This window comes from Amblyomma maculatum, chromosome 1, assembly GCF_055883805.1.
Source record: "Amblyomma maculatum isolate TAMU_Amacu chromosome 1, ASM5588380v1, whole genome shotgun sequence".
In the NCBI taxonomy this organism is placed as follows: Eukaryota; Metazoa; Arthropoda; class Arachnida; order Ixodida; family Ixodidae; genus Amblyomma; species Amblyomma maculatum.
The window spans coordinates 105,771,414-105,794,407 of record NC_139344.1 but is presented as its reverse complement, the minus strand read 5'-3'; the positions used below and the strand labels follow the sequence as shown (position 1 = coordinate 105,794,407).

At 44.8% G+C, this 22,994-nt stretch overlaps 1 protein-coding gene across 3 annotated transcripts in view; it reads left to right on the top strand.

Annotated features, from left to right (window-relative positions):
- The window catches only part of Nup214 (nuclear pore complex protein Nup214), a 224,563-nt gene that overhangs the window by 171,807 nt on the left and 29,762 nt on the right, over positions 1-22,994 (top strand). For 2 of the 3 annotated variants that reach the window (XM_084588768.1, XM_084588767.1), the window contains exons 28-30: positions 3,893-3,943; positions 7,348-7,520; positions 22,676-22,912. In XM_084588768.1, coding sequence (XP_084444894.1) covers positions 3,893-3,943; positions 7,348-7,520; positions 22,676-22,912 — 461 coding nt within the window. The remainder of the gene's footprint in view (positions 1-3,892; positions 3,944-7,347; positions 7,521-22,675; positions 22,913-22,994) is intronic. The other variant, XM_084588769.1, reaches the window with a different exon arrangement.

Here is a 22,994-nt window from a genome sequence, read left to right as displayed (position 1 = left end):
TCACTGTATTGTTTTTCATTGAATAATTTGTGCATCCAACAAAACAGCATTACACCAGGTAGTATACCCATTGCAGCAAGAAATACATTAAGTGTGCTCTAAAACTACAGAACTGTGGCGACTTGCTGTCATCCATGTCTGTACTATGCTAGACTGTTTCCGAGTTGTGCCGCTGTCCCCTGCCCCGTGCTAAGCAGATGGGCTTAAGTTTGTGCATGTTAGGATAAGCTGTGGGCAAAAGGCTATACAGGCAAACCTACACCTATTTATAGGAAAATTCGCGTCTAGTAAGGCTACTGCATTATTGCCGTTGCCTGTTCGGTGCTCCAACAAGATAGCGACATCATCGAGCTCAGTGTTGACGATAAAAAGTTTGTTTGGCAGCATGAGTTACGAGTCCGGGGCACCATCTTTAAAATTATATTGTAAGAAAACAAAACATTCTCATTTGTTCTGTTTGCACGCATTATCTTGGCAATGAGAAGAACTTCTGATACGAATTTTACTGACGTGTGAGCATCGAAATATTGCCGGAGTTGCCCTTTAATGTATGTTTTATTGAGAGACCAGGGAATGGATTGTTTGTCGATCCTCAGTGAAAAAACATCGGAAGGAATATAGGCTACATGACTTTAGAGACCAAAAAAAACAAAGGGTCAGTAGATCGTGATTGTGAAGCATTGACCTCCTAACTTTGCACATGAACCTAACGCTACAGTATCCAAGTTAAAATAAATAAAATGTCTAACAGCATGGCTCGTTAAGGGAGGTATATTAAAGTTCTGATGCTGATGTTGATGCAGCCCTTTAAAAAAAGGAGAGAAAAAAAAATGTTCTCCGAGCCTATTAAACTTTTTGGCAAGTCTGCCACGAGGCTTCCATGCATCATTTTGTCGTTTCCATCACGTTTGTGTTGGTCATGCGTCCAGTCTCGACGGCATTGCAAGCGCCTCCATAAAGGCGGAGTCACACTGCGGAAACAGTTGGTCAACTCTGTCAGTCAACAGCGTGTTCGTGCAGTGTTGGCGGCCCTGTCACATCGCGCCAACACGAACTATTGGGAAACGTCGTTGTTGCCCTCCAACAGCTGCCGTGAACTTGTTCTCCGACAGTTGGGCAACACCGTGTCACACCGCGGAAACTTGCTGCTCGTTGAGGCGCTGATGTCAGGAGCCGCCCATTTTGCTACTATTTCGCCCAAATTCATGCGCTATACACGGGCCTGTGAAAAATTCAATAGACAAAGAGGCTGTCCCAATTACTCTGAACTTGCTTTAATGATGAACGAGGGCACTGTTATATGTGGGACCCTCGGTTCGGCTCTCACTCTGGTCGATCTCCTCTGGACCCGTCCCGAGAAATGATGAGCAGTTTGGAGGAATGGGCAGAGGCTTACGGCAGAGAAGACATCTCATGAGATTTATTTACATACTTATAGGAGTACAGGAAAGTCACATGAGAGGCATTTGTGAGGCCTCGACCGTGAGAACGCGAATCCGACAGACCACCACCTTGGCTTGCAACACAACACGAGTGGAATTCCTCGTCCGTACGTTGAGTCGGCGTTCTGACCGCACAACCATACAGCTCGCCCCCGCGAGCTTCGCTGATCCGATCACGTCATACGTCTTATTAATAATTAACCACTCGATTACAAATACACTTCTTCGTTTCACACACGCACGTTCGCACACAGTTTTCAAAAGTCTGCTCTCCGTGCTGACGCACCACTCACTCCTTCGCACATTTCTTCACGTGCCCGCTCTCATTGTCGACGTACCACGCACTGCTGCTCGGTGTCCCGTGATCGCACTCTCTCGCATCAAAACATGGACGCTGTATTCGCTGCGCACTAGGCCCATTCCAAAAAGAAAACACCACAACTAAAACAAGGTAAACACTGATGGCACGGCGTCAGCCACCGCGGCGCCGAATCATCGGAGGGACGCTGCAGATGGGGGTTGTCAGTTTACATGTTCCCAGGCACACACGCCGGACGCTCACGTTTGGTTCAACGTTCACACAGCCGCCGCCAAGGCGGGAATTCACGGCGCAGTAAGTCAGCCGACGATGTTACGGCTGGCAGGCAGCAGCGCATATCATCGCCACCCGCGGGAGGCGCTGTTGCCGAAGCTCCATGCCCTTGCCAACGGGTGAATGCGCTGCCTGCAAGACGCCACAACGTGGGAAATGGTTTGCATGGAAACTTTCTGCAAAAAAAGAAAACTGTATCTGCAAGTAGGAAATTCGCAGGAATGAGTCAATCAGCTCAAATATGAGTACTTTGGTTGGTCTGTTGTCGCCCGGAAATTGGCCCGGCCAGCGAACAGGCCGAACAGCGTTGACGGGCACTGTTTCCTGCTTGTTTTGGTTTCTGAACACTGTCACACCGAGGTAACACTGCAGCAACCTGTTTGGCTTCCCGACTGTTAGTGCGGTGTGACATGCTGTTGGGGAACAAGTTGGTTCGGAAACTTGTTGACGGCTTGTTTGGCAAACTTGTTTGGTTGAACACTGTCGCACCGAGGCAACACTGCAGCAACCTGTTCGGCTTCCCTGCTGTTTGTGCGATGTGACGTGCTGTTGGGCAACAAGTTGGTTTGGAAACTTGTTGGCGGCTTGTTTGGCGAACTTGTTTGGTTGATGTCGCTGCTGTGTTTCCGCAGTGTGACTCCGCCTTAAGCATCTGCAGTGTCCCGTAAGGAGCTGTGAATGACTGTTGATACTGTGTTGCTGGGGTTGTTAGCGTTGTCATAGGCACAGACCGCAACCTGGGGCAGTTCATGACCACATACGTTTCCGATCTGTTTTATAGGTTTAGTTTTCAGTTCATTGTTCTGCATGTTTTGTTGCTATGGTTGATGGTGGTGTGTGCAAGGAGGTTTATTTTGTAGCACATCAAAGGGAAGGTAGTAAATAAATTATTTTGTGGTATGCATTTTAGATTTTAAAAATTGGGCATTAGAATTAAATTTCATTTGCATAACACAAAAATTTATGAAAATTTTGGCAAGTGCATAGTTATAACTTCCTATATGTAACTCAAGAAAGGAAGTGTATCTTCAGAAAGCTGAACTTGCATTTTTGCATTGTGCCGCGTCCTTTTATGAGGCAGAATAGTTGTCTCGGTAGAAATGGAGAGACCAAATTTTGACCTCATGAGGGGCATACAGGGCAAAATGTTGTCCTAATGATGCTGTGAACATCTCTGTTTTATCTGAGGCGGCACAAAAATTAAGAAAACAAAAGCAGGTGACTACAATGCCTCTCAGAGGACAGCAGTTGATGTTTTAGGCTGCTGTTTTAAGCATTCTTGAGTAGAAACGCAGTGACAATAAGCTGTTTCGGCAGCTATACAAGAGTGCCAAGCATTACAAAATGACAGTAATAAAGTGATCTTGGCTGCTTTCTGCGGAGTAATATATATATATATGTGGACAGGGGCTTACAAGCACTAGTACGACTGTTCAGACCTTGCACCAGCAAGTATTGACTAGGCTTTTTGGAAAGCGAAGGTGCCAGTAAGTGCCTGTGCACTTCTTTCTTAAATTCTTCAAAAACTTGATGGTTCAGATAGTGCAATGTTTAAAGCCCTGCATTATTTAATTTACGTAACATCAAGGTTCCAATTTACCTTTCTTACAATGTGCCTGATTCACCTGATAATGGAATTAAATATGTATCACTTGAATATTCGTTATAATTTGATTTAATTTGAGTGTGGTATTCACTTGCAGCCTCTTCATGATTAATTAGATTGATAAAAAATGGCACAGGCCCAGTGAACATTTTGCACATTGACTAAATGCATTTTATTTAGGTGTGCTTTTTAAATTTAAAACCTGCTGTACATTGTTGTTCATGTTACACATTATCTGAGTGCCTGTTGCAGCCTCTTTGGCCAGTCCAACACTCCTGCATTTGGCCAGCCCCAGGCTGCGAGGTAATTGATGGCCTGAAATACTTGTAAGACATGCTGTGCATGAGTGTTACGGACTTATGTACTTGAATGGCCTGTGATATACACAATGCATGTGCATGAAAATTGTGCCGAAGCATTATGTACTTAGATGAGCACACATCTAAATCATTTAATCCATCTTTTCAAGCATTTTATTTGAATATTGTCTTCAGGTGCCCTCCGGTAAATGTCCTGAAAGTCTTGGTCATACATTTATGTTAAGTTATGCACTGTAAAGCATTTTTAGGCCTGTATGTAAGCATGCCTGGTGCGCGTTTTAACATTTTTGAGGATGTTCACATACGCATATGGGTCTTGCAACTGGGAAAGCTGAGTTTCTATTAAAAAGGCTTGTTTTGTGAGGTGTAGTGATTCAGCTTGCAGCTTGTATGTTCAGTAGAGACCACAGCCTCTTTTCATTTTTAGGAGTATTATGAACCAACTAGTTTGACAAAGCTCATCTTTCTATGTGCTATTTGCCCGACATTTTCACTGCTTGTAGAGCAACGTGGCATTAGGGCTGCTGAGGCTGTTTTTCTTCTTTAATCTAAAGTTTATGCGAATGGTCTGGAAGCAAGCACTAGCAGAGCTTTTATAAACCCTTGTGGCCATTGTTTTACTATATTTGGATACAGGTTAAAAAAAAAGTGGCAAACAGCCTTCAAACGACCCCCCCTTTAGCCAGTGGCATCGCTCCAAATGTGTGATGTCGCAACACACACAGGAAAAGAAAAAAAAAAAAAAGAAAACAGAAAAACGTGTTCTTTCGCGCTCATGGTCTTGCAAGTTTTATGGTGAATTCGAGTGGGAGAGCAGGTGCACTCAAGAGCACTTCAAAAGTGCTTTTAGAGAAGCGGGCGCCCTCCAGTGGGAGAGCAGGAGTAGTCACTGGCTTCCAATGGTAGAGGAGGAGGGCTTTTCCTCCGCTGAGAGCAGCCGAGTGCACTCCCGGCTGCTCTCTCATCTAAAGCGAGTGTAGAGGAAGTCACATGGCATAAAGTATCATATCCGCGTCATCTTTTTTTTTTTTTCTCTCTTGAGTCAGCGACACTCAAAATGGCGGCTGCAAAGCGTCGACACTTGGCAAGCTCTTCGGAATCAAGTGAATTTGCGTCAGGAGCGGAAAGCATTGCTCAGGTGCTGTATGCATGTTTGAGTGTCGCTGCTGGCATCGAAAGGGCCAAAGGAGGTAGATCGCCGTGCTGTGAAAACAAAGGCATACAAAACAAGCGATTCTTCACAGAGCGTTGGCCTCTCCGAGGAGCGACCAACGCAACTGCCGTCACTACGGGCAGGCAGAGAATGCTGGGAAGAGAAGTGCGGTCACGTGGTCGGGGCGCGCTGCTCTCAACGCGCAGAGAACGTTCCCGTGGCAGTTACACCCTCGCTCGGAGTGCTCCTGTACTGCTCTGCAATGCTTGGCGCCTCTGCTCTCGTCCTTCCAGCCGAATGCGTCATTAGAATAAGTGCCACCTCGTAGGGCTCTGTGGCGGAAAAGAGATGCAGTGAAGCGCAGAATAACGAAGCAGTTTTGTGAAAACTCGTCTTACCAGTTGTACTCGGCATGATGAGCAAATGGCTATAGTATCGATCCAATTGAGTAAAGCTATGTATTTTTGCTGGAACTCTCAAAGCATTTAGGAACTATTTGCCAGCACAGACTCACTCGAAGAAACCACGTTCCAAGCGCTATTCGTAGGTGCAAGGTGGTCGGCCGTGACGTCAGGGTATAGCTCGGCAGCTATTGGTTGGAGGGCAGTCCCTTGATAGCTGGATGCTGCTTTTTTTCTTGACCTGTATCCAACTATAGCAGAGGGGGAGCTTCACTCATGCATATTATCTTTTGAGAGAGGATCACAAAATATGCTTCTTATGCAGTTGCATTGAGCAGTCTGTAGGCAGGTCATTTTTAATTTGTCAGCTAGGGCTTGGCATACTCACACCTGAAGGAGACAACTATTCTTAGTTGCTTATCTTCTTTGAAATGATGCATTAGATGTTAGTATACTATACCATGTACCACTCTATGGTGTGTGTCTACAACTGCTAAAAAATTATAATTGAATTTTTTTTTTATACTGTTTTGGTGTGATTATCTAACAGTTGCTGCGATGTGTATTTGGTATTTGAGTCACATGGGGAGGCAAAAAAAGTGCAAAATATTAGATGGTACATGGCCTACTGCAAGAGTTGTAGTGACAGCAAAAATTTGCATCAGTCGTATTTTTTTTTTTAACTAGTTAGGAATTCGTCTCATTTTACATTGATAGACTTAGTGACATATGGAGATCGTGGCCATATGATTGTACTCAAATTTAGCGTTATAGAAATGCTGACAAGGGGCACTGACAAGCACAGCACAATAACAAACATACAAATGAAGGGACATTCCAGCAAATGGCTGTACACAAACTCAAATTTGCATTTACAAACATAGTGGTATGGAAGTTGGAAAGTTTGACTAGATTGTCAGTTCTGAAGCATTTATTTTCAAATCTGTAAAGGCTTTAGTTGGCGTCATAGCTGCTGTTGACACTTAAGTGGTATATTTTGTAAGGGTGGAAGAACGGGCTAGTTGGTAAATCATCTTGGAAAGCAAACTAGCGCACTTCAAAACACGGACACAGGAGGGGAACGACAACACCGCGCTGTGTTGTCGTTCCCTTCCTGTGTCCGTGTTTTGAAGTGCGCTAGATTGCTTTCCAAGGTATATTTTGTGCCCCAATGTGTGATCTGCATATTTACACCTTAAAATGCATGAGTGCTTATCAGTGCCTGTTTGGAGAGTTCATTGCACGTTAGACCACTCAGTCTGTGGCCTTTTTTACTGTAGAGCATGATACATTATAGCCTTCCGTGTGATCAGTGGAACATTGGCCTTTGTGCTGGCTAGTGCTTCAGTTGTTATGAAAATTCTGAATTGCATTTCTTGTTGCCTTTTGTTTGTTTGCTTGCTTTTTTTTTTTATTCCTCCTGTTGCTTTTTTTTTTTTTTTTTTTTTTCATAGCATAGTCTTGGGCATGTCTTTGTGATGCTGTATGTGACCACGGAGCAAAAAAACCTTTAGGAGTGGAAACTATGCTGTTTGCGGCGGCTAGAAAAGGTTACAAGCCCGTGGTGCCACTATCATGCTGGCGGCGTCTGTCGGCATGGAAAGAAATTACCGCCGTTTTGGTTGCCAAGGCAATCAGTCCCGGTTTCTTTTTTGTCACTGCGGCTTCTACGACGCACCGCAAGCCGCCGCCACTGCATACGGCCGCGTCATGCTGCGTGCCGTTGGCACTACAATTGTGGCCTTATCTGGTCGCTCGCGCTGACGGGAGTTTCACCTCCCAAATGGTTTCTTGCTCTGTGGCTTTGGCTAAATTTGTTGTCTATGCTTTCAGTGGCTTTGGTCAGCAGTCACAGGATCAGCAACAGCAAAGTGGTGGTTCCAGTCTGTTTGGCACAAGTGGTTCTGGGTTTCTCAGTGGTCTCGGATCCAAGCCAGCTGCAGATGCGCCCAACAAGAATGTATTTGGTGGCTCATCAACATTCAGCCCTTCTGGACAGACTTCCAGTATGCCAGCACTGTAGTGCTATCAATATATTGCATGACACTAGACATATTATGCATGCATGCACCTATTACACTTTGCATGCATATAATTTTGGGTGAACTCGAGTACATCAAGCATTTTTTCAACTGTCAAAGTGGTCCTTAAGTGCATAGCTCCGCTTTCCATCTTTATTCACATACTGTGTCTGAAGGTAAAATTTGGGCATGGGGAACATGGTAAACACCAGCAGAATATGCAGACACCCTTTTTTGCTTCAGGCAACTGCATAAGGATTGCTGCTATAGAAGGTAGCTAGAAACAGTGAAATTGAGGCAAGTTTGTACAGAGGCAGAGAAATGAGGAGCGCACACTGTGTTCTGTCTTACATGAGAGATAAGGTGCTTAGCTTTTGGTTTGGGGGAAATACTGCCCTAGGGCTACCCGCCATTACTGCGCCCTTTTCACCTGAAGTGTTGAAGCAAGGGAATGTTCATCACATGGGTTGGTGGAGTATGATGTCATTGGCAAAGATTGTGGCCCTGGGTCATATTGGATTGCTAAAGCTCAGTTCATGTGGAGAGATAGAAACAGGGCATTGTGTTGCCAGCAATCCACCTGTAAAGGTGCTTTAACATGTTTGGCTGGATAAAATGACTTTGCTGGGGAAGCTCATTCGTCGAGACTATGTTGCAGAAGTCATGGGCCGAGAGGCTAGGCCTGCCTGCTGTGTGGGTTGTGGCATCTCGTAAAATAGAGGCACAATGAGTCTTCTGCAGTGCTGTCTTGCCAGTGGGACTGATTTTAGTGAATAGTATTAAATGGAACCTGTCAAGGAGTTTGCCGAGGTATGTAAGGGTTCAGTGAACTAATAAGGGCCCATTGTTTTCTTATGCAAGTATGCACCACCGTAACTGTGAGTTAATTCATGCCTCTATTGTCAACAAAGTTCTGCTTATCAGGGCTTCTACATTTCCTCAGGGAACATAAGTTAGTGTAGGGACCCAGGCGCTTCATGTATTGATTTCATTTCAACTGCCTGTGCCAGTTTAGAGTGATAAAATTGTTTAATTGCTGTGCCATTACACGAATTGCTGGCCCATTAAGTTTTCCCATGGAAATGTGCACCGCAACTGTGAGCTAATGCAGAGTCCTTCACGAAAGCTGATATGTGGACAGGTGCAATCTACCTATTAGGGGAGCCTTTGCCCATCTGGGGGCTTCAGAGTTGTGTGGTTGCATTGGCGCTTTACGACCTATGTCGGAATGGAAAAATGTGTTTAAATATACCCATGAATGTTGATGGTATCTTTCTAATGATATTACTTTGAAACAAGTTCATGGAAAGGATGATTGAGGGAAATTTAGCATTCAGTTGGGCCTTGGAGGGAGAATTTTGATGGCAACAAATGCATGGTATTTGTGCTATGCTGTATACTGCCATCATAGAAGTATGTTTCTTTCATATTCCTGAAGAATTGTAGTAGAAATCCATGGCATATCCAGTGTATTCTTCAAGGGCACTGCCAGATAATGATGGGTGTATGTTTGCAGTAATTGCAATTCACAACTGCCCATGTCACATCATTCGTGTCTCTCATGTACTATGTATATACAAAGCGCTTTTAAATACCTAATATTCAACCAACCAGCAGTCAGTTTCAGTTAATAAAAACATTTAGTATAGTGTATGGACTCTTTTGTACGATAAACGCCAGCAAATTACAGGACGTTACTCCGTGTGTCACCTCGGCGTTTTTAGTGGACCGTACAAAAAAAAACAGAGCTTTTTTTTTCCACTCTGGAGCCAAAACTCGTGCCTTGACTTTAGCCAGTTATTTTGCTCCTGTATTTTACGCTAAGCCACGATAACACATTACTAATTTCATTTTGCATTACGTTTTGTGTTGTCATCATTATAGTGTGTACCGTGTTCATAACTTCTGTTCACGGAAAGAAACATGTAAGCAGTGCAAGCCAGGGCAATCCACTTTATGGCATTGCCATGCCAACAAAACAACACCAGTTGTCAGGCTTAGGGACTGCTCACCCGACTAGCAAAATGAAAAGCAGAACGTATTAATCACTAACTGTTTGTGCTGAAGGTTACATGAGCCAAAGCGAAAGCTCCGTGTACCATTTATAGACATCAGCACGATCAAAAACGCGGTAACGAAGACAAATTCACACTGAAATGGGCGACTTGGATGCTGCCATCTTGCCAATGCTATTTTCCCATCGTACGCAAAAGCCTGGCACGATAAACTCGAAAGTTTCGCGTACACTGGCCGATAGTTCGCGAGAGCTCATTCTCTGCTATCGTATAGCGCATGCACAGTGCGCATCGCGATATTTTTGGCGTGCGCTATTTCTCTGCGTGTGTTTGTGTACACTATACTAAAAGTCTTCAATGTCTGTTTCTTTCTGTGGTGTTCGCGGGTTGCAAGATATGATGCAATGACAAAGCTGCGTAGTCCTTTATTGGGTGGCAGCTCAGCCGCTGTCTGGCTCTGCTTAAGCAGGTGCTTGCTTTTATACAGCCCCTGCTGACATTACAAAGCGTGTTACTTATCATGCTGATAATAAGATGCGGCAGCATGCATCATTTCCTCCTCCGCGATTCGGAGAGTTACGATGGCTGGTATCAGTCAGGCAGCTTTCTAACTCGTTGTGGGTACCACCTTGTAGGGTTGTTTTCGCTAACCATGGGCGCAGGTCTGCTTTCAGTGATGGCTTTCGATGCTGATGAACGATCTGCAAAGGCTGAATAACAGAAAACGAACTCCTCCTCTGTCCCCAGTGCTGTTAGAGGTGGGACCCGGGTGTTGCTGGTCGGATCGTCGGCCGCATCGACGCCCGCTCCACCTCAGGAAGAAGTGTCACTGAGCGAAGGAGTTAGGAGTTGAAGTACGAAAACTTGGTTTATTTACATTGCTAGTAGTAGAAAAGACTCTGGAGAAGAAGTGATGATGCCCGCGCACACACATAGTTTTAAAGGGTCCGTGTTCCCCAGGTTCCCTAGGTGAAGGGCGGGCTCGTCATCAAGGGAGTGTCCTTATCACTCTAATGTCACTCAAATTGCCACACTTTCACTCTCACAGACACGCCCCCTCGAAAGTTTAGACTTGGTGGGAAGGAGGAAGCCGCTGTGGCGGTGTAGAGGGCAGCACCCGAGGAGCTCGCTGTCTGCCGGCGTTGGATAGTCTGGGACAGCCGAACGAGCCACCGCGCGCTGTCGGCAAGACGAATCGAAAAGGCGTTGACCGCCGGCGCCTCATTGTCTGGGCACAAACGTCTGCGTCGCAAGGGCCGCTGCGCGCTGTCGGCCAGACGAAGGGGATGACCGCGTGACCGTCTTGAGGGCACTGACCCATGCGGGAGACGCCGGGATAAACTTTAACCTTTGTGTTTCCCGATGGCCCTTCTTGGACTGCTGTCGCCGTTCGGCCGAACACCCCGCGCTTCTTTCCGGTTAGGAATTCTTGTCTCGATGGTTGAAAGCGGCAGCTCTCGCGCCCGTCTCGTTGTCGCCATCCTTAACAGTGCACACACCATCGCAACAGACACTTATAACAAATGGTCCTTGTGTCATCGCCATCTGCAGGGCCCATTAGGTGTCAGCACCTTGACCTCGTAGGACACTTGCCGCTTACGCTGCAGGATAATTGCGTTGAGCCATCTTGGTCCTCTCCTGAAATTGCGCACCAAAACTAGTTCATTCACATTAAACACAGCGTGACCTGTACTTCGCTGCATCGTTTGCTGGAATACACTTGCACTGACAGAGTGCGATAGATCGGGATTTAGTACGTCCAAACTTGCGTATCTGATGACCAAGAAAGAGATAACACTGTGTCTCAAGTGTGGTTGCATGCGGTGTGTTCCGATAGGCCATCAAGAATTTTGACAAAGTCTCGAGACTTTCTTTTGCAGGGACTCTTGCTTAGGGTAGGGTTTAACGTCTGCACGAACCTTTCAGCCAGTCCATTGCTGCTCAGGGGGCAAGTGGAAGTGAAAACTTGCCAAACAGCATGCTCTTTCATGAATGTCTTGAGGTCAGTCGACGTCAATTGCGCGCTGTTACCACTAACAACTGCCTCCGGCGCGCCGTATCGAGTAAACAGATCACGTAATCTTGCTTTAGTCGCTTCCACGGACGCACATGGTATGACATACATTTCTGGCCATTTTGAATGCGCATCTACAACAACTAGCAGCATTCGATTATAGAATGGGTCCTCAAAGTCTATATGTACACGCGCGTAAAGCTCCCCCAGAGAGTTACAGCCAAATGTCATGATCAGTGTAAGTATTGAAGGGCTCTAGTTAATGTATGCCATTGTTGTGAACAGGGTTCTGCATCTCCTAGCAAGCAAAGGGCATCTATATGCCCCGCGCACCGCCCGTAGGGGCACCACTGAAAGCCATCTACCAGCGGCTGCGGGAAGCACAGGCGGGGCACAGTCCCCGACTGCCCCATTTTTGCAGCAAGCGCGGCGGAAGTTCGCACATGTGATCTGCCGTTTGTGCGTGTGCATGGCGATTATTTTCGTGTTGACAGTGTCCAAAAATGAATTGTTCCAAAGTGGACTTCTGCGTAAAGTCGCAGTTGGACTTTTGCCCGATGCGGGATAATCCGATCCCACGTTCACATGAAATGGTTGCTGCATACAAGAGTCACCAAAACCGGCTAAGCCGTAAAACTTATCATGAGCACCATCCCTCTTATTGTGCTTTAAAATCGGTACCCACGCTTGCACTGTGTTTGGAGGTGAACTGATAAATTCAGTTAGTTTTTTTGGAGTGCAACATTGTGCTGTTTCACGTGCACCATCAAGCGGCCTTTAAAAGGTGAGCGGAACAGGCACTTTGGTGGCACGCTTATGTACAGGAAAACGTGCTGGACGAATCGGAAATTATTTGCATCATCTTTATTGGAATTCCACACGATTGTAATGCGTCGTTGATATAGCGAGAATGAATCGTTTGTAGCTGAAACTACGACTGTTTTAAGTAGTGCTAGTTTTTGGTGCACCTACCTTCCCGTTCCCCGCCTCCCGTTAGATACTGTATTGGAGAGCTCCGCATAACTGGACTGCCACCACGACAGATGAAAACCGTACAGAACGATTGTGGTGTTATCTATTACTGTTTTAGAATGTAAACTAAAGAAGAGTGTGGCAACCCCAGCTGCTCAGAAGTGCTTTCTTACGTTTACATGTCCTATCTCCCAACGCTAGCTATTTACCCCAATTTTTCGCGATGCCTCCGTAGCTTGTACAGGGGGATCCACTTCTAGCTATAACACAGCCACTGCTTTCAAAGCATCATTGCGTCCGACCCGGCCATTCCATAAAGCTAGGCGGCAGGCCATGCAAAGCATCACCACCTCATCCCACTATGCATATATCACTTTGCTTCGATAAGCGCCTGCATCCGATGCAATGCTGCTTTGAAAGCAGTGACAGTGTTATAGCTAGAAGTAGATCACCTTGTACCTATTGCAAGTCGCACTTGTTATGAAACAAGAAGAAAGCTGTAAGGCATTCAGGGATTGTTTGGCCTCTTTAACTTTCATGCTAAAATTTGGGTCTCAAACCTGATCTGTAACAGGTGAAAAGCTTCATTTGAAAATTAGGTGCCATGCAATTACTTAACTTGCATTACTCGGGTTGAAATTAAATGCTGGAAAACCACCAAATACAAATTTACACTTGTTACTTCTTAGATGTTCCTCCCGTAGACCACTTGTAAGCTGTTGAAATATTGTGAGTAGATATGCTGGGTTCTTCGGGTCATTTTACTTGTCATCATTAATGAAATTCTGGCTGCAAACTGATGTCTGTTGGCTCCCACAAACTCTCATCTTTACTAAAACTGAAAGCAATGTAAACGTTGGTCCAACAAGCTTCAGGAGCTATTAGTTACGAAATGAGTCTTGGCGAAAGATATCACAACTGCCACATAACTTTCCAGCCAAAAGCTTCTTATTTTGATAAAAAAGGGAAGCTTAATTAAGGTGAACCTGAGTGAAAGAACTACCCTTGATACCTCTCAGATGTCCCTGGGGTCGAGCATCTGTAAACAGTTGGAAATACTGTAGGTAGATACAATAGACTCTTCTGGTCATATGATTTTTTGCCATTCACAAACTGTTGGCTGCAGATTCTGCTGTTTTTGGTAGGCTACCAGGGGCTATTATCTTTACTAAATTCACAAGAAAGCAAATATGTGTCAACAGAGAAATCGACAAGATGTGTTAGGAATCAATTCGGGCTAATATGTCTTTCCACTTACAAATGGGGTGCTAAAGCAAGGGGACACTCAGTAAATGTCATAATGAGGGCCTATTTTCTGCGTCATAATCAAACAATCGCAACGCTGTTAAACGTGCACGAATGTGCCGACTTCATGCCTGCTACAGACCGAAATATCTGCGCCAATAAAAAAATCTGCAGTATGCCATTCCGCAAATACAGGCAGTGAACGCCACTTCGCAGCTATGCGAGAAATTGCGGGAGCTGTGCCAAATTTCGAATGAGTAGCGTGCGTACAGTAGCAACGCTTCCCAGCTCGCCAGCGGGTAAACTCACAGGCACGTACATAAAGAGCTCAGAAACAATCCAAAGTCACGCATGAGACATGATCCGATTCATGGTGCATTCACTTCAAAAAAAAAAAAAAAATGCTGTGCACGTGCACATGATGCGGCCTCTGTTGTGGCAAGAAGCGTGCAACTGTCTTTCGCATAGAACTAAAGAAAAAGCAGTTAAAACGAACTAATGCTGCTTGATGATGTACACATCATAGGAAATTAACGTTTCATAGCAGCACCATAAAAGCGATGTAGCAAATAATTGCAAAAGCAACGAGTCATGAGTAGAGCTTTTTTCTCCGCCCAGAGACAATCCACTGTTGTCATTGCTCCTCTTCGTGAGGCCTGCCAGGAAACTTGAAGAAACGTGTCCCCAAAAGAGCTTTTATAGCTGTTCGAGCACCACACCACACAATAGTTGTTTCTAGATATGACCCAAGTTCCACTTTAAGTGTATAAGCCGATCGCAATTTTGTGCGTCAAAACCTTCGACCCAAGGAGAAAGGCCGCCGGAGAGCCAAGCCTGCGTTTTGTGAACCTCCACAATGAACAGGGCGTATATGTGTTTCCTTGAATTGCATCAGTCAGTGTAGGCATACCCAGGCCCACCATGTGTTGATTTAATTTCAAAAGTCTGTGCCAGTTTTCAGTGATTGAATTGTGGAACTAATGTACCAGTAGCATCAAGTGCCAAAATGCTATTTTCATAAATAGAGAAGAGTATCTAATGGCACTGTTTTCACTAAATGTATGCTGTGAATGATAGTCCCTCCCAAAGATGGAAATAACCCAGTGGAATATTTAGAACCTATTGAAGGTTTATGGGAGCCTTGTTAAAAAATGTAAAAAATGAGCTGTTTCATACATTTTTTTTCTGTAACTGTGCATGTTCCACTGCACTGCCACTGAGCAAATTTCATCATATTGCATATATTTTTTATATATTTAAATATCAGAACAATGGTTTCCTCATATTGCAATTATTTTAATGTATATTTAAATATCAAAACATTGGTGCTACTTCAAGAAAAATTCTTTTCAGCAAGATTATATCTCTGCAGGATTTTTTTCACAGCACTAGTGAGACATGCTATGGAGGAAAAATTATAGGGGTTTAACCCTGGTTTCACCAAAGAACAAGCAGTATATGTATGACGATATATATATTTTCGGAATCTATTTGTCAGAACCTTTTCAGTGGTGTATGAGTTGATGTAGCATTATGTTTGATTTTAAATATAGTTGACTAATCAATGCTGATTAAAACTTTCAATGGGTGTAGTGCAGCTGTACTCAACATAAGTAATGCAATATATGACTTCATGTTGTTTTATAGTTTATTTTTAATCAATGAACTATTAATGGTAATTAGCTAAGACACAATTAGTTCAGAGTAATACTGGACAAACTATCCAACAGTATATGACTGGATGCTGCAGCAGAGTTCAATTTAATTGCAGTTAAATAATTAACTGTGATGGATGATGTTGGTGAACATTAGTAGTTCAAAAGAGTGAATTGTTGGACCAGTTGGTTCCTGTCTACTAGGAAAAGAATCTGCCTAAAAAAAGACTCAGGACTAGAGGAAATATCACATATTTAAAGCCACCTTCCTGCCTTCCAACTTCTTAAAACCAAGTGTGGTTATAATTCAAGCACTCAACAAAAAAACGGTGCTCTTTCTTTGTGTTACAGACATAATAACAGGATATTCTACGCAACACAGACACACACAAGAAAGAGGACACCACGGGCACTTACTCCAACTGTTTAATCAGGTGAAAGCAGTTGACATATAGTTGAACCCCTTTATAAGGGACATGCACTGAGAAGCAGTTTTTGTCTGTTATATGAGATGTCCCTTATAAGCACGGTACCACGATTACATTTTTTAACCAGACCTTATTTCAGCGTCGGCATGCCACGGCTAAAATACACAAAAAAAGAAGGGTACATCATGTCACAAAAGCTTTATTATAGCTTTCATTTACATATTGCATTTGCTTGGTGGACCACCACACTGACCACACCTCATAACTTTCTTAATTTATTTACTGCCGATATAGCTTTAAATCTCGGTCTGCTTCATGGCTGCTCTGATGCTGTTCAACACAGCCTCTCCCAGTTTAAAAATCAGGCCAAGAGCCTCATAGCCGATGTGCCAAAGCTGTATATGTTGGCAAACTATGCCTGGAGCTATTGCAAAGTGCGATTGCGATGTGGCGTGTAACTAGCGATTCGCAACTAAGCTATGTATCCGGTAACACAACAAGACTTGCTAAGTCAAAAAAGCGCCACGAAATCATAAAACTAACCAGCTTGCCATCATGGTGCTAGAAATGGGCAAAACTCTAAAACATCACCAGCAGAAATACCCCTCAGGAATTCATGCTTGTTTGACAAAGGGTAACAGCAGCTGTGAGGAAGTCTGTGAATGTCGCTACTCAGACGAAAAGTAAATGAAAAGCAAACGAGGCGTTTCTGAGTGGAGTTGAAAAACTGGTTGAATAGCAAACAGAGCAGAATATTTTTCCTCGCCAGAACAGAACCACTTCTGTTTTTATGTCATTTGTTTTGGTCTTGGTTTGGCTATGTCTCTCGCTTCCAAAGCACAATGACTTGTTTATATCAGCTGCACCAGCTGAGCACTTTCTTTGTATTTACCAGATAGATTTGTTGCTCATACTGAAATGCAATGTAATGGATAATTTCTGTTATATTCTTCAGACTAGTGGACATGACACCTATGACAATTCGTGATAAAAAAAACTCCTCTAATTGGAGAGCCCAACACGCGCTCTCAATATGTTCGCTCAGATGCTGGTGTATGCAGTCGCACTTGTGCTCTTTGTAGCAAGCCTGATGAGCTTCTCTACGTTGCATTCCCACTGCAGGAGCTTCTTTTAGTCATTTCATAGCTGATTGACCTGCTTTTTGTTTGATGAAGTTATAATTAATAATGATGGCAAAGGTGTGTCTCTCCTTTTGTTTTCACTGTAGCTGCTACTAAACCTGGTGATGGATGGTGCTGCATCTAAGTTAGTCTGTTACAAGCAAGACAGAACCAAGCTTTAAAGCTAATTTGTCCTTCATAGCCAGTTGTCTTCTACATCCAATGTCCGTTAAAAAAGAAGTCCAAGTAATGAATGTCATAGGGCAGCCAACCATATGGGTGAATGGTGTCTCTTATACCTGATTGTCTGTTATATCCATGATGTCCATTATAGCAGCCTTCTTGGCTAATGTGCACTCTTACAAGGCATCAGGGAAACAGCACCAATCTTATCAAAGTAGACATGAGGGAATGCTTGCTGAGCCTCAAAAAGAAAACCTGTTGCTGACACAGAGCCTCCTTTTTTTATATAAAAGGCTTCTAGAGTTTCCCAAGCCGTCTGATATCTACCTCTACCCAGAATTCTCATTTTGTGGAACCTTGGAATGCAATGCAAGCCCTGCAGTGTAAAACAAATCGCTCACCCTCATTGTTTTCAATGTCTTTTGCATGTTCCCAAAGTCGGTCATTCACACAACATTTCCCGTGTCCAACATAGGATTTTCCACAAGACAATAAAATTTCATAGACACTGGTGGTGCATTTAGCGAACCGCTGGCAATGCCTTTTCTGACAGCCGACGTTTAGTCTTTTGCACATTATGCAACAGCTTAGATGGGTGAGCTTGCAGGGGCCAGGAAATAACACCGGTACATTAAACTGGTTTGCCACTTTTTTGAGGCTGTGAGTAACTTTGTGGGCGAATGGAACCACAACAGTCCTTTCTTTTCTCGCCAGTTCATTCCGGCTCGCACCAGCCTTCATCTTCTTCAGAAGTGTTTCTGTTTCTGGCACTAAAACTGACACAGAGTGGAACACTTCTGAAGAAAATGAAGGCTGGTGTGAGCAAGAATGTGTGTGTGTGCGTGTGCGTGCGTGCGTGTGTGTGTGTGTGTGTGCGTGCGCGCGCGCGTGCGTGCGTGCGTGTCCTCTAGTCCTGCATCTTTTTTTTTTTTCCTAGTGTACTCTCAAGGATAGGTTAAGGTTGCAGGCCGTGTTTGCAGTTTCGACTTATGGGCATCCTGCTGTATAATAAAAAGACCAGTAAGAGCTACTCATAAAAAAAAATCCCAAGGAAATACAAGGTTCAACAATCTTTGCCATAGCTCAGCAGTTGAGCACCGGATGCGAAATGAGGTTGAGGGTTCGAATTCTAATGGCGGCATCTGATTGTTTTTTCTTCTACTTTCTAGTCACTTATCTCCACGTTTAATTAATACTTGACATTGAATTTTTTTAAAGGAGTATAGACACCATTTTTTGAAGCGTCGGAAGGAATATGATTGCTTTCCTGGTTATACAGAGATGCTCCCCAAGCAATCCCAACCTCGCACGTTTCCGCGAAGATATTTTAATTTGATTTTAAAAACAAGCCAGGCAGGTACTCTGTTTTTCAAAACCCGTTGGCATCGACATCTCTGCGACGAAAACGTGTACATAGGTAAACAACATGACGTCATCAAACAACTGTGACGTGGAGTCGGCAAAGCAAAGAGCAGTGACGACACATGGCCGGACTCGAACAGCGTTGCCTCCGCTTCCGGCCGTGCCCTGAGAAAGAACTCCACTTCTGCTCGCTTTACTCGATGGCTTCTTCGTTGGTGCATGTTACAATTACCTCACCGGTGTACGTATGGAGACTGCCTGCTAAACTCAGGCCCCAACAGCATGCCTGCACAAGTGCAGGGCTTACGGCAACGGTGCCTGTCGATGGCGTGCCGGGAACATACTGCGCCGCTCCCCGCCTACCCTAGACGTCACTAGCCCTAGCTGGTTTCACATCGAAGCGCCAGCGAAAGGCGCTTCGGAACGAGCTAACGCTGTAAAAAACGTCGGAGTTTAGCGCCGCTTTACTGGCAAGCCCATCTCGTAAAATAATTTCTTGGTTTGCACGACGCCTTCAGCAGCGGAGCTAGCTGACATCAGGTGCGTCGCACCGGGCAGCAGCTATCGGAAAAAAAAAAGTTCGCTTGTATCACTGTAAATATTTCTACAAGGACCTCCGTATTGGCCGAACAATCCTCGCAATTTAATCGTGACTGATAGTCGTTTGTACAAATAGCTATGTAAGCGAATGAACAGCAATCTGCAATAGCTAGATTACCGATAGCGGATGCTGAGGCAGCTATGACTTGGGAGCCGATCGCGGCGGCCATGGCTTTACGCACCCAGATTGCCTTGACTGCGCCAGATGGCGCCACATGCTTGGACGGCGGCACGCAGGCCTGCCGCGTCGGGACCAATCAGCGCGTGAACAGGCGTGAGCACGGGAGCCATCGGGAGAGCTTACGGGTTACGGTGGCTGATCGCATCATTACTAAAACATTTTTTTAGAACAGCTTGGCTCACAGCGTTGGCCAACCGGACTGATAAAGCAGCATCTTCACGGTTCCTTTGTTCAACATTCCTACCAGTTGACATTTCCTGCGCGTCAACCCACCAAGCTTTCGTGGCTGCTGCTGATTCCTGCTTCGTCACATGAGTCGCAGGCAAGCAGGTCGGGATTAAAGTGCCCGGCAATGTTAGTAACATCCACGCTACTGGGCAAAACAACGTCGCAGTACTAATTATGCTACGCTGAAGTGCTGCTCGACGACGATATTTTCGTGCACGTGCGACAGCAAGCAGACGAAAAACGCGACCCGAATGCGTCATCAGATTTTGTGTTTACGCAATCACCAACCTTGCCAGTAGGGAGCGCTCGTGTGGCGTTCTCGTAACTTTGGCGTCATCGCGTGCTCGTGTCCTGAGAGATCGAAACCGAAACTGGCCCTGATAAATGCACTGATAACAAATTAATTGATCTGTGCTGGGGCTTTTTGGGTCGCAGTCCCTCTGTTTTGGACCACTGTGGATCGATTAAAGCAAAAATACCGGAACAGAAAATGTACGTGTCTATACTCCTTTAAAATCCCCTATGCTTTCCTTTGTGTCGCAGGGTGTTGGCTCCCTTCTTATGCATGTCTTCATGAAGCTAATTTTCCCTACATTTATTTGCCGATTACTTTAACAAGTACTTCGAGTCTGGCAACGTTGTCATCATAGGTGGCCTAAGAGGGTTATCATAGCCCTCACCCTCGCCCTCCCCATTAGGTCACCTTCTACGTGGAGCTCACAGTATCACAGGACGTTACAAGTCTGCCGCTAAGGGGGAGGGAGGGTGGCATCGGCAAACACTCTCGAGAATAGGTTACACACAGCATAAATGCCTAAAAAAGTGGAAAACTATATTTTAAAGTATAATCTGAAAGTACCAAAGACTAAAATGGGTAAACAAGAAGTGAATTAAGCACAGTAGTAGAGCACCAGAAGTGAAATTCTGAGGTTGGGAGTTCGAATCCCACTGGCGGGTGGCAGCATGTGGTTGTTGTTTCTTCTACTGTGGAACCAATTACCTCCACGATTGATTACTATTTCACATTCATCAACACAAAAAAAAAAAAATGCCCGATACTTTCTGTTGTGGCAGTGGCTGTTCCTGTCGTATGTATCGTAATGAAGCCCCTCATTTTCTCTGCATATCTGTGTTAGTTCACTTCTAGGGAGGGTGAAAAGTTTTCTTTTTCTTGTGGGGGGGGGGACACATTATGTTATGATGTGCTATTGTATGGTGCAGTATAAGGTCCGTTCGATTCAGCTGCGCTCTTTGCACCAGTTCCATAAAGTTCTGCGGCGGTGCCGCAAGCGTGCAGCGCCAGTTCCAGCAGTTCAGGTGCAGCATCGGCACCAGCTGCTTCCAAACGAAGGGTAGAGTGCAGGCTGGGCCGTCTGCTAGCCTTGGCGTCGCCAACAAGCTGCAGTCGGCTGAGTGCAACTCGTGTCAGCTGACGCCAACGTCCCATTTAACTTAGTTAATTTTCAAATAGCACATGACAACGATTTTTGGCCTGTGCGTTGTAATAAACGGCACTTGTTAACGAGAACACGATCGAGTTTGCCAAGGTAATGGCTACGTGTACTCACAAGAAGTAGACACGCACATGCGGTGTGATGCATGCTGATTATGTATACTTCAGTCATGACCATGTGCGCTTCGATCGCTGGCTGCCGCAAAAGGTGTGTATATATGTATATATATATGCCTTTGCACAAGACGTACTTAATGTGATGTGCTATTTGAAAATCTTCATGTTTGGGATGATTAGTGCCATTGATCTGAGCGGCATATACACAGGCGATAGGATTTTCATTCATTCATTCATGAATATGCGATGTGTATATATGTACAAAAGCCGACCACATGTGGCCGGCTCTGTGAATTATATTGCCAATCTCACATCAACCGGCGCCAACATGCCGAATAAGATCAATTTTCAAACAGCGCATCAAAATGAAGCGTTGACACGAACCAGCCTCGATGTATATATATATATGTGTGCACCATGAGGCAGGCAGCTGGCACGAAGCGCAAACTTCGATCACTATTGAAGTTAGCATGAACCATAACGCATGCATGTGCTTACTTGTTAGACGTGGTTTGAAGTCTGCGTCTTTTCGTTTCTTTGGCAAACACGGGCACCGTTCTCGTTGACGATTTGAATAACTAGCGTCGCTTCACTGTTTATCACAACACGCAAGCTATCGTTGCGCAAGCTGTTGTCTGCTTTCATACGGCGGCTGCAGCTGCACCATTTCAGCACTGACAGCTGAGGAGGTACACAGTTTTGCTGAACTTATTGTGAACTCGACCTGCACGGTGTCTGCACTTTTTGAAACGAACGGCGTGGTGCAGAGGGCGCCATCTTGCATTGCTGAAAATGGCGCCCTGCACTACCTGCACCTGCACCAGTTCACATAGTGCAGGTGAATTGAATGGACCTATAGTACAGTATGATAAGGGAGGTGAGGTTTAACGTCTTAAAGCAACGCGACACCATTGGGGAAAGCTCTAATTTAGACCACCTGGGAATCTGTTGTGCATTAACGTCATTGAGTGCACAGATGCCTTAAGTGTTTCACCTCCATTGTAGCATCGCTGCTGCTGCTGGGTTTGAACCCAGGTACTCAGCTCTGTAGTCAAACATCCTAACAGTCTTTATCAACATTTCTGCTGTGGTTATGTATACATTGCAGGCATTTTTTGGTGAACACAGCCAATGCCATGCTACTTACCCAAGTTTTTGTAGCTCTTGTGACAACTCTTGAATAGCAAAGAATGTGCTGTCTTGTTTTTGGGACTCTCTATATGTTTGATGCTACCTTCTGTAGAGGTGCTCCTATGAAAAATAGCTTTCTGGTGCCCCTGCTGGAATTTGATGTTTAGTGATTATGCCCTTTGCTTTTTAAGATGTTCATTATGCTAGATCTTCTTTATGCTTATATATTGAACCAAATTTTACCCTGAAACCTTAGTATTCGGTGCTAATCCTAGAGCTCATGCTGGAAATTGAAAGATGCTTGTTCTTAACATAAAATTGCACATCCCTTCTAATAATCTGTAACCCCTTTAGGGAGTGCGCCAAAGTAGTTTTTTAGAGGCTGCAAATTTTAACTTGGATGTCAAGATGAATGTCGAATGCACATTTTTGCAGATCTGTTTGGCAGCCAGAAAACATCATCCTTTGGATCCACTGCATTTGGGAGCCCAGTTGGTGCAGGCACCTTCTCTGGAGGGGGAAGCTTTAGCGTGGGTGCCCGCAGTGTCGTCCAGTCTGGCTTTGGTGCATTCCAGCAGCAGCAGCAGCAGCAGCAGCAGCAGCAGCAGCAGCAGCAGCAGCAGCAGCAGCAGCAGCAGCAACAGCAGCAACAACAGACTCCAACCAAACCCAGTATGTGTACATTTAGGATGCGAAAACTGTCCATGTTCAACTTTCTTCATATGAACTCAGCGCAAGTGTCATGTTCATAGTC